This window comes from Cydia amplana, chromosome 5, assembly GCF_948474715.1.
Source record: "Cydia amplana chromosome 5, ilCydAmpl1.1, whole genome shotgun sequence".
In the NCBI taxonomy this organism is placed as follows: Eukaryota; Metazoa; Arthropoda; class Insecta; order Lepidoptera; family Tortricidae; genus Cydia; species Cydia amplana.
This window is the reverse complement of record NC_086073.1, coordinates 11412088-11424167: the sequence shown is the minus strand read 5'-3', so window position 1 is coordinate 11424167 and position 12080 is coordinate 11412088. Positions and strand designations below refer to the sequence as shown.

Below are 12080 nucleotides of genomic sequence, written 5' to 3'. Positions count from 1 at the left end.
TTTAACGGTATTGTATCTGGAGAAACCCAAACTTGGTATGTTTTGAAAAATATTTTTATTATAATTTAAAAAAAATGACTCAAATGTAATGATGTGATATAGGTATGTATTTTTGGAATCGGCTCAGAAAGCCCTTTCGTTTAATACTACACACGAGAAGTTTTCTAAACATTTTCTTTTTAATTTCATACAAAAAAAAGATGACGTCATAACTCCTCTCGTTTTTTTTATTTGTTGGTGCTTCGGGTCAAATTGTTTCAAATCTCCTAAAGATATCCCGTTTTTTGGCGAACCGCTATCTCTATAACAACAGCAAGAGCAGAACACGTGTGAAGGGATCCATGTCTGATTAAACAACTGGTAGTCGAATTTTATTCTTTACTATGCAGCGTGGCATCGCACGCGGCGCCGCACGCCGCTTGGCGGCACCGCGCGCGGCGAAACTCACCGCTTTGCGGCACCGCGCGCGGCGAAACTCACCGCTTTGCGGCACCGCGCGCGGCGCCGCGCACCGCTTTGCGGCGCCGCAGCGCGGCACCGCAAAATTTTGCGTTGCGGCGGGCGTCGCCGCAGATTTCTGCGGTGCCGCGCCGCTGACATGTGGCCGGGCCCTGACAGTTGTCATTGACAAGTTGATGTATAGGTGTGCTTGTCTAGTTGATTTTTAAATTGGTTCACATTTTGTGCTGAGACCACATCTTCAGGAAGTTTGTTCCAAGCCCTCACTACTCGGTTGCTCAAAAAGTGTTTGTATGGGTTACTGTGGGACTTATGCCTTTCTAACTTTAAGTGATGACCTCTCAGACGGGTGTTGTTGTTGCGCTTGCACATTTCATGAAAATCCTTGAGGTCATAGTGCCCAGAGAGTATTTTATACGTCTCTATTAGGTCTCCACGTTCTCTGCGGTGCTTAAGAGTAGTGAGCTTCAGTTCCTTCAGTCTCTCCTCATATGGTTTGTTCTTAAGTTGCCTTGGTAATTTCGTGAAACTCCGTTGCACCTTCTCCAGCATATCTATGTCCTTGGCAAAGTAAGGGCTCCAGGCTTGAAAAGCATACTCCAGTATGGGTCTGACGTACATTTTGTAAATTTTTAACATCATTTCTGGTGTCAAGGTTTTGAAAGCTTTTCTAATGAGGTAAATGAGGCTTCTGGCTTTTTTTACCATTGTAGAGATGTGCTCTTCCCACTTTAAATCCTCTGAGATCCTAACGCCTAGGTCAGTTTGTGTTTTTACAGCCGTTAGTGGGGTGCCATCCAAGTTGTAAGTCAGGCGGGGGTTCCGATTTCCTATGTGAAGTATAGTACATTTGGCAGAGTTCAGATTGATTAGCCATTCTTTAGACCAGCTTGCTAATGCATCCAAATCATCTTGTAGATGGCTGTAGTCTACGAGTGGGTTAGCAAATAACTTGGTGTCATCCGCAAAGGCACTAATACTGCATTTTAGGCGACATGGAAGATCAACAGTATACAGTATATAAAGCACGGGGCCCAAAACTTCCTCTAACATTTCGAGAAACTCATAGGTACTAGCCGGGTTTTGAGCTCGAACCCACAAACTCCATGCTTATGCTCACGGCATGGGTACCTACTAGTTAAAGCTAAAATTTATTTTTAATATATGTTTATTGTTTTAATGGTTTATTTCGTTTTTCCGAAAACTTTTGTTCGCAAATTGCGGGCAATTTCTCTGTCAATCTAATTACGCCTTAATGGTAGTAAAAGAGAAAGATACCCGCATATTGAGAACTTCGGTGTTCGCGGTAGGCCCTCTGTACCTATTTACCGCCGTCGCGGATATTACAAAAGCTTATTAATTTTGATGAAGCCAAATGTCACATTATCCCAATATTATTTATCAATATTAGTATATGTCTACATATTAATAGTGACATCTATTGTTGGAATGAAATTTATTTTACCATAAAAATTAAGCTGTGCGTATGCTATGCTATTAAGCTGTATAGCTTAATTTTTTCATAGACGGTAAATATGGTAGAAATTTCACAAGTATCAAGACTATTTAATCCATTTTCTGTGGTGTTGTCGCATACTGATTTTTAAAAACTACTTTTAATCTAGCGCTGCAGACTTTCTTTGGTCTTACTCTATCTATGGAATGCAAATTGGTGATTAAATTGTGTACGTGTGGACGCTATAGCTGGTCAACCAAATCTTGTCAGTAAAAAAAGGCGCGAAATTAAAATTTTCTATGGGACCTACATTTTTCAAATTTGCCGCCTTTTTCTACTGAAAAGATTTGGTTGACCCAGTATAGATGAGATTGGCGCCAATTATTTTCCTGATCAAATCAGTTCATTTGCCCAGCTCGTCTGGACTCTACTTATCGCACCGCACCGCGACCTTGGTGCGGTACGGCGCACGTATCGAGTGTGTAATAGCTGTAACACACTACCGCACCGTTCCAGGTTACGGTGCGAGAAAAAGTATCTCTTTCTCGCTTTCACTTATGGGTGCGGTGCGATAGTGTGTTATGTCTATAAAAGTCTGCTGGTGCAATCTTTTCGCAATGATTTATAACTCAAGATAGGTTATAGGCTTTCCAAAATTGAAGCGCTTACCTTGTGACAAATTGTACAAGTTGCCTTTAGTCGCGGCTGGACAAGCGAGAAATGTGCGCGTGCTAACGAGCTCCCGCACACCAAAAGAGAAAGAGACGAGCTTATGTTTAACAACGAGTGTGACAAAGTTGGATGGAATGAGAAAATTAATCAAAAATAAAAGATTTCTTCGTAGGCACAGAAACAAATATGGAAGTATTTTTTGTGCTCCTCAAGTATGAGTTAACCTTTCCGACCGATGGCGCCACAACACATCATATCATTGAAATAATAAGGATCAAAGTCAAATGGCGTTCTAAAAGTTTTAATATTCTGTCGAAAGACGGCAGTAAATGTACAGAGTAGAACCTACTACGTTATCCTCATTTGAGAACTATAGTTCTAGGAGTAATCCAGTCTGGTAAATAAAGTCTGGTGTCGCAGAAGGGCCCTGGAATATCCCCACCTACCTTTAACCTTCCTCCACACAGCTCAATAAGCGCGCTACCGCTCGAGAAGTAATAGAGCCTGAGGCACGTCGGAAGTAGTCTGAACGGAACACAAGGGGTATTCTCACTACTTACCACAAAGTTGTTACCAGTGGTAACTACTGGTTTTTGTTTCCCGTAGTTACCGCTAGTAAAAGGTGGGATTTTTTTCCCGAGTACTCAGTAGTCACCACTAACATTTTGTTTGCAGTGCAATTCTACACAAAATATGCATAGTGAAATAAAAAAATATTTTGTTAATATAATTTATATTCTTACTTCTTATCATATTAGGCTAGTCCAGAGAAAAAATCAGATGCATTTTTAACACTACTAGACGGCAAATTATTACTCATGTCTTTTTTCTTGTTCTGTTTCTGACTAACATCAATAATGGAGTCAATAGTTTCAAAGTATGAAATATTCCAAAACTTGACATCATTGTCATGTGAGCATGAAGCTATATAGCAGCCGTCATGACTTATGTCTAAGCACTCTACAGGTAGGCGATGCTGCCCTACAATGCCTAATTGTCTCTGAGGAAACATATGCGCTGCTCTTAGTACTCCATCTTCACCAGAGGTCACTACAATGTTTTGAGTAATAGGTATCATACAAGATATTGAGTGCTTTTGACCAATATACTCATCACTGTGCAAGCCAAACTCCTTCCAGTTAAACAAATACATTTTTCCTTTAGAAGAGCCCACTAGCAGCTTTGTGTCTGAACGAAACAGTCCCATGCATGTTAGCTCTGAATCATAATCTTCAGATGTTGAGTAAATTTTGCTGAAACAAAAATAAAAATAAAATATGGGAATCCTACTGATATTAAGTACAAATGTGATATATGTATGATGTGTGGATAATTAGTCTTTGTTCCTCCATCACGCAAGAACGGCTGGAACGAATTTCGATGAAATTTGGACTATTTGTGCAACAAGGCAGTAAACCTTAAGGCCCGTCTCCATATTGCGCGGCAAACTATCGAACATTGGCTCGCGAGGCAGCCGCGCGCAATGGATACCGGGTTGGCTCGCGAGCCAACGCGATTTGATCGAGTTGGCTCGCGAGAAAACCCGGTATCCATTGCGCGCGGCTGCCTCGCGAGCCAATGTTCGATAGTTTGCCGCGCAATATGGAGACGGGCCTTTAAAGAGGTTTTTATATTTGTTAGGTTCTATATAGACTTGAATGTTTATCTATATATATAAATGCAAGTGTCCTGACTGACTGACTGACTGACTGACTGACTGACTGATTCATCAACGCAGAGCCGAAACTACAAAAGCTAGAAAGTTGAAATTTGCACACTAGGTTGAATTTATAAAGTGTACAAGAGATAAGAAGCGATTTTGAAAAATTCAGCCCCTAAGGGGGTTAAAAAGGGGATGAAAGGTTGTATGGGGTGCAAGTTTTATTTTAAGCTAGGAATTTGAAACTTTGTAACAATGTACTATATTAAAAAACAAGAAAACTAATTTCTGCGTTTTTGAAAATTCATCCCCCAAGGTGGTGAAAAAGGGGTTGAAAGTTTGTATGGAGATCAAATATTTTTGTGAGTGTTGGACTTGAAACTTTGTATATGGGGATATTATTATAAGACGGGAAAAGTAATTTCAGCGTTTTTGAAAATTCATCCCCTAACAGGGTTAAAAAGGGGTTGAAAGTTTGATCCATTACAAATGCTTTGAAACTTCTTAGAAATACATAATAGCCGATGACAAAAAACAGGAATTGCGACGTTTTAGGTAATTCAACCCCTAAAGGGGTAAAAAAGGGGATGAAACTTTGTCCTGGGGTGCAAATTTTATTTTAAGCTAGGACCTTGAAACTTCGTAAAAAGGTATTAAACTAAAAAACAAGAAAACTGATTTCAGCGTTTTTAAAACTTCATCCCCCGAGGTGGTAAAAAAGGGGTTGAAAGTTTGTACGGAGATCAAATACTTTTGAGAGTGCGGGACTTGAATCTTTGTATTTGGGGATATTATTAGAAGACAGGAAAAGTTATTTCAGCGTTTTGTAAAATTCATCCCCTAACAGGGTTAAAAAGGGGTTGAAAGTTTGATCCATTACAAATGCTTTGAAACTTCTTAGAAATACATAATAGCCGATGACAAAAAACAGGAATTGCGACGTTTTAGGTAATTCAACCCCTAAGGGGGTAAAAAAGGGGATGAAACTTTGTCCTGGGGTGCAAATTTTATTTTAAGCTAGGACCTTGAAACTTCGTAAAAAGGTATTAAACTAAAAAACAAGAAAACTGATTTCAGCGTTTTTAAAACTTCATCCCCCGAGGTGGTAAAAAAGGGGTTGAAAGTTTGTACGGAGATCAAATACTTTTGAGAGTGCGGGACTTGAATCTTTGTATTTGGGGATATTATTAGAAGACAGGAAAAGTTATTTCAGCGTTTTGTAAAATTCATCCCCTAACAGGGTTAAATAGGGGTTGAAAATTTGAATCCATTACAAATGCTTTGAAACTTCTTAGAAAGGCATAATAGCCGATTACAAAAAAAAGTAATTGCAACGTTTTTGGAAATTCAACCCCTAATTTAAATATAATATAAAAATTAAAAAGGGGATGAAAGTTCGTCATGGGGTGCAAATTTTATTTTAATCTAGGAGTTTGAAACTTTGCAGAAAGGTATTAAATTAAAATACAAGAAAACTAATTTTAGCGTTTTTGAAAATTCATCCCCTAAGGTGGTGAAAAAGGGGTTGAAAGTTTGTATGGATATCAAACATTTTTACGAGCGCGGGACTTGAATCTTTGGATTTGGGGATATTATTAGAAGACAGGAAAAGTAATTTCAGCGTTTTGTTAAATTCATCCCCTAACAGGGTTAAAAAGGGGTTGAAAATGTGTATAGGGTTCAAATTTTATTTTAAGCTAGGAACTTGAAACTTTGTAAAAAGATATTAAATTAAAACACAAGAAAACTAATTTCAGCGTTTTTGAAAATTCATCCTCTAAGGTGGTGAAAAAGGGGTTGAAAATTTGTATGGATATCAAACATTTATTCGAGCGCGGGACTTGAATCTTTGGATTTGGGGATATTATTAGAAGACAGGAAAAGTAATTTTAGTGTTTTGTAAAATTCATCCCCTAACAGGGTTAAAAAGGGGTTGAAAGTTTGTATGGGGTTCAAATTTTATTTTAAGCTAGGAACTTGAAACTTCGTAAAAAGGTATTATTTTAAAACAACAAAAACTAATTTCAGCGTTTTTGCAAATTCATATCTCAAGGTGGTGAAAAAGGAGTTCAAAAGTTTGTATGGAGATGGAGATCAAACATTTTTGTGAGTGCGGGGCTTGAATTTTTGTACAGAGGCATATTATTAAAATACAAGAAAACTAATTTCAGCATTTTCTAAAATTCATCCCCTAACAGGGTTAAAAAGGGGTTGAAAATTTGTATCGGGTTCAAATTTTATTTACGCTAGGAACTTGAAACTTCGTAAAAAGGTATTATTTTAAACGGCAAAAAACTAAGTTCAGCGTTTTTGAAAATTCATATCTCAAGATGGTGAAAAAGGGGTTGAAAGTTTGTATTGAGATAAATATTTTTGTGAGTGTGGGGCTTGAATTTTTGTACATAGGCATATTATTAGAATGCAAGAAAAGTTGTTTCAGCGTTTTTAAAAATTCATCCCTTAAAAGGGTTAAAAAGGGGTTGAAAGTTTGTATGGGGTTCAAATTTTATTTTAAGCTAGGAATTCGAGACTTCGTAAAAAGGTATTTCATCACAAGAGAAGAAAACTAATTTCAGAGTTTTTGATAATTCATCCCCATGGTGGTGAAAAAGGGGTTGAAGATTTGTATGGAGGTCAAACATTTATTTGAGTGCGGGACTTGAATCGTTGTATAAAGGCATATAAGTATTAAAATACAAGAAAAGTAATTTCAGCATTTTTAAAAATTCATCCCCTAAAATGGTTAAAAAGGTGTTGAAAGTTTGTATAGGGTTCAAATTTTATTTAAAGCTAGGAACTTCAAACTTCGTAAATAGGTAGTTAAGTAGTAGGTTTTATTAAATAGAGGACATGAAAATCTTCTAAGGGGGTTGAGATGAGAGAGTATATCGAGAACAATTTTATTCAGTTAGGGGCTTGAAACTTCGTAGGTTGTGAAAGACAAGTCTCATGCGTTGTATAATATTAATAATTAACAAATGATTAACCGTCCTACTGCGATCTTTTGCTGTATAATGTTCTAAGCTAATGTAGAATATATAACCACCAATATACAAATCCACGCGTACGAAGTCGCGGGCAACAGCTAGTGATTGATAAATGACCATACTGTCAGTCTTACCTTCCTTTTAGATCAATAGATGTCAATACACCGTCTCCACCGGCACACACCAAATGTTTCCGTGCATCAGTGGTGATCATGTCTGCTACATGTTCCTCACCAATTTTTATACTAAATATGGGATCAGGCTTTCTCATGTCCCAAAGTTTGACAGTACCTCCATCATCCCCTGTAAATTTTAATGAGTTTTTACATGTATGACCTATTTTAACCTGTTTTTAGGATTTCGTACCTCAAAAGGAAAAAAAAACGGAACCCTAATAGGATCACTCGTGTGTCTGTCTGTCAGTCCGTCTGTCACAGCCTATTTTCTTCGAAACTACTGGACCAATTATTAAGTTGAAATTTGGCACACATATGTAAGATTGCAACCCAAAGATGGACGTGTAAATATGGAGGCCATGTTTGGGGGGTAAATGAGAAAATTAAATAATAAAGTTTTTCAAACTATATCGTGTTGCATATCAAATGAAAGAGCTTGTAAGGATCTCAAATATATATTTTTTATAATTTTAGGATTAATAGTTTAGCAGTTATTCAAGAAAACAGGCAAAAAAATTACCATTCCCCCCCCTTATCTCCCAAACTACTGGGTCTAAAATTTTGAAAAAAATACACAAAATAGTTCTTTACCTATAGATGACAGGAAAACCTAAGCCCCGTCTCCATATCGCGCGGCAAACTATCGAACATTGGCTCGCGCGGCAGCCGCGCGGGCTTTTGAAATGTGCAGTCAAGCGTGAGTCGGACTTAATGTACGGAACCCTTGGAACGCGAGTCCGACTCGCACTTGGCCGGTTTTTTTATCTTCTAGGTTTTCTGATTTATTTTATGTACTTATTCAGGGAGCGACCTAGGAATGGAGTAAGGAGTGGAGTAAGCAGTGAAATGGTACAAGGTGCCGAATCGAGAGGGCCATGGCACGCCATGGGACCCCTTTTTCAGCTTATAGTCCTGAGAAAATAATACAGATAGCAATTACCACATTAGATAGCTGCCTCCTACTCTTGTGTGACAAGTAGGACCATGAGTATTAGATTTTATGATGACTTCCAGATAAGACTAACTTGGAGTTGAAAGTTAACATAGGGTTAAATTGTACTGGTACTGAGGTGTTTGTACTGGCATTAGTGGCTCACCTTGGATGGCACCCTAATTAATTTTAGATCTCTCTTACCTGTTACAATTTTGTTATTGTCTAAACATAGCATAGAATAGACAGGTTCATCATGTACATTTTCATAGTTTTTCTTTAATTTCCCCGTTTCAACATCTGTTACCATTATAGCCTTGTCCTGCAAACACAAATAAAGAATTTAATTTGAGACAAGTGGAGACCGAAACAAAATTATAGTACCTATATGGTGGATATAGCCTAGGAAGTCTATTCTATATAAATATTACAAATCAAATGCAAATAAATGTATGGATGTATTAAATATTTATCATTCATAATCATCACTACACTAAAATTTAATTACACCAGCCCACATGTGGAAACCACTCAAAATTTGCACCAAATTACTTTGCCACTCTTGAGGATAAATTGCAACTTCCTTATCAGTTTTTGATGAATAAAGAGAGCCTTTACGAGTTAGTGTGGTGAAAATAATTATATTTACCTGAAATACTTACTTTTGCAGTGGTGTACATAGTTGTACCTTCAGAATCAAATTCTACATCTCTGCATGCTTTCAGATGCAATTCCAACGTATTAACAAGTTTTGTTTCATCATCATTGTACTCATACAATAAGACATCTCCCATAATATTGGCTAGAGCAATCAAATTTTTTGCAGGATTAAATGAAATGTCTACAATGAAGTCCTCAGAAGTTATGGTAGGAGGATGATCTCGTGGTTTATTTTTCTCAGCTTTTATCGCCTTAACCACTTCATCCTCCTCATCATCATCATCATCTTCCACTTCTTGTGTTTCCAGCTCACAAGCTTCATTACCACTCATGTCTTGGTCATTGTTGCCAGTGCTATCTGGAAACCAAACATCTGTCAAGTTAATTCATGTAGAACTCAAGTTGGAGTGTTGAAAAGGGAGGGCTATTTTGAGTCTTAAAAAATGTTGATCAAAACACACCCTAGCCTCAATATTATGAAATGTAATCCCAGTGTATATGTATGCATAATGCGTTTATGAAAATGAATATATTTATTTCAGACATCAGGTATCCATATTTTTGTCTACCAAGACTATATTAGTAAGTAACAAAGAAAAAAAAAAAACAATAAAAGTAAATGGTAATGTTAGTGGAACATAATTATATAATGCTCATTGGATTGAACATGTGTTGACATCCAGTGAGTTAGAGGGCTATCAACCATTTGTGCAATCACCTTCAGGAGAGTTTTAGTGCTGCCCCAGACGCGCTGTTGTCCACTCTGCGAACATTCCCGACGCGCTGCATCGTCAGGGCAGCCCCAACAAACCCCTGAAGGCGTTGTTGTACTGGACACGCAGAGCACTGACTTTTTTGGTGTAGTTGCTCCAGAAGTTGCACTGTACACGTGAAACTTGTGGCAGTAAATTTTAAATAATGTAATTTAGACCTTACGGGAACAGCGTGCAAACCTGTGTGACAACATGTTTAGTGATGGGTAGGACATAAATTTAAAATGAGTTTGTATGAGTACCTCATTTTCTAAAATGAGGTGTTACAATGTCTTACTTCAAATGAGGTGAGGTACTAGCATATTTTTAGCGTCGACTATTCCATTAATTCCAACGGCGACAAAAATATTTAATGTATATACATATTTATGTATTCATCACTTCCTTTATAAATAAATAAATAGTAACATTTAATTGGAGTGCAATTCTGGAGGTTAAGAATAGAACTTTTAGGAGAAAGATAATTTTAGAATCAAGTAAAATGAATAGAGGAGTGAAGTGAGACATTTTTGCGGTACGAAGTACTGCGACAAATTAACAAAATGAGTGGTACAAATGAGGTGCCTCACGGGTGAGCGACTCAACACTAAACATGTTACCTCTAACAGAGTGCTTTTCCCTTTCTACGTCTTCATGATCTTGGACTTTGGAGTTTCTGTGACCCAATTGGCCCATTAAATATATAAATTTTATATATGACACAATGTGTTTTGTACACAGGTGCGTAATAAAACATACTTCAGAAGTACTTGTAGTGTAGGTTATATTAAAATTACGTGCTGTACCATGTACCGTTATCATCATCCGTAGCATAATCTTCGCTAGAGTCACTGCCGCTTTCATCTGAAGAATTCTTTTCAAAACCTCGAAACTCAATAGTCATTTTGAATTTGAGTATTATAAAAATATTTAATATATTTATTTACAAATGCGTGCGTACGACACGGACAAAGGACCACACTTTTTTGACATTTCTTTTTTTTTGTCCTTGGACAAATGTTAATAAACGTAACACACTACCGCACCGCACCAAGGAGCGAAAAAGAGATCTGGGGGCACGGCAGTGCCCCCGCCAAGTCAAGCAAAACAAAGAGGTACGGCCGTATAGGTGAACCAGGATCTATTGTGGGTGCGCCATGTTGCGGAATTTCACTGGAACTAATTTTTTCATACTACACTGAATTGTCACCCTATACATGAGAATAACAGCGCCCTCTTGACAATTATCATATATTACTGGTCAGGCTATACCATCCTTTCGACGCCAAGGCCATTTTCGACGTCCTGTAATTTTGTGCTGGCTGAATATATTTTTCTCGCTGTCACTAGGGCAAAGAGTAGTATAATATATATAATGTATATATATATATATGAGAGTGCAGCACTAGTGACTTAAGTATACCATAGAGTATCTTATACATACTGTACCTTAAACATACTGTACCTTAAAAAATCGAAACTCAGCTATCTGCCTCTTTATCGCTCGAATATGCAAGAGTGATAGAGAGGTTAGTTAACAAAATGTCGACTCTCTCGTTTGCGGTAGACCCTTAGATTGTTTACTTGTTGTTGATGTGGCGCCCCCTATGCAGACTTTTGCGTAATATTCCCTCTTATTGGTGCGGCGTACTGTGACCTTGGTGATGTGCGTAGGTTGTCAGGTAGTGTGTTATGGCTTTAAAATTACGGGGAATAAATTTTTTTTGCAAAGAATACAAATATAGTTGGTCAAACCAGTCAGTAAATAAGAACAAAAAAAACTATACTCATCCTTTTCTTTTGGGTGCTAGTACTAGTGTAAAACAAAGATAGTATGATTATCTCTGTCTATGTTTGAAATGAGACAGTCCTTTGACAAACTATAATAGCGCTTTCTCTGCAACTCCTACTGAAAAATACATAAGACTATCCCGTTCGGTCATTTCCCCCGACCCCTCATGCCTGATCCAGTTATTATTCATACTAGATTGATGGTACCAACCCACCTCACCTGCCAAGCTGTCAACAGTGTCAACTTCAAATTCAACTAAACTAACTTCATTAACTTCAACTTGTACTACTTGTAGTCTTGTTTGGAACTTGCTGTCTGTATGTTGTGATAATTTAATTCTCAGTGTTGTTGGACTGTTGGTATTTGCCGAGATTATTAGATTAACCGTAGAAGGTACCTTACGCACTTACATATATAACAAATATCTAAGCCGATAATGATTAGAAAGATTAATTAGATTTTGCAGTAGATAATGTGGTTATAATATTACATGATGAACTACCTTGTATCGTGAGTTGTTGTGTTTGTTACAGTG

The 12080-nt window shown here is 37.5% G+C and overlaps 1 protein-coding gene across 1 annotated transcript; it reads right to left on the bottom strand.

Moving 5' to 3' along the window:
* Positions 1–3313: 3313 nt before the first annotated feature.
* LOC134648031 (WD repeat-containing protein 55 homolog) lies at positions 3314–10685 on the bottom strand. The gene is made up of 5 exons (XM_063502464.1): positions 10567–10685; positions 9004–9359; positions 8546–8663; positions 7369–7537; positions 3314–3840 (listed from the first exon to the last, which is right to left on the bottom strand). The coding sequence occupies exons 1-5, from the start codon at positions 10655–10657 to the stop codon at positions 3342–3344; spliced, it is 1233 nt and encodes a 410-aa protein (XP_063358534.1). The 5' UTR covers positions 10658–10685; the 3' UTR covers positions 3314–3341.
* Positions 10686–12080: the final 1395 nt, after the last annotated feature.

What these genes read in the sequence shown, in the direction of transcription:
- LOC134648031 (XM_063502464.1), bottom strand. Translation starts at nt 10,657, where the DNA reads ATGACTATTGAGTTTCGAGGTTTTGAAAAGAATTCTTCAGATGAAAGC. An exon ending in CTATGTACACCACTGCAAAA is followed by an intron (nt 8,664 to 9,003) that starts GTAAGTATTTCA and finishes TTGTGTTTGCAG; the next exon opens with GACAAGGCTATAATGGTAAC. An exon ending in TCTATTGATCTAAAAGGAAG is followed by an intron (nt 3,841 to 7,368) that starts GTAAGACTGACA and finishes TTTTTGTTTCAG; the next exon opens with CAAAATTTACTCAACATCTG.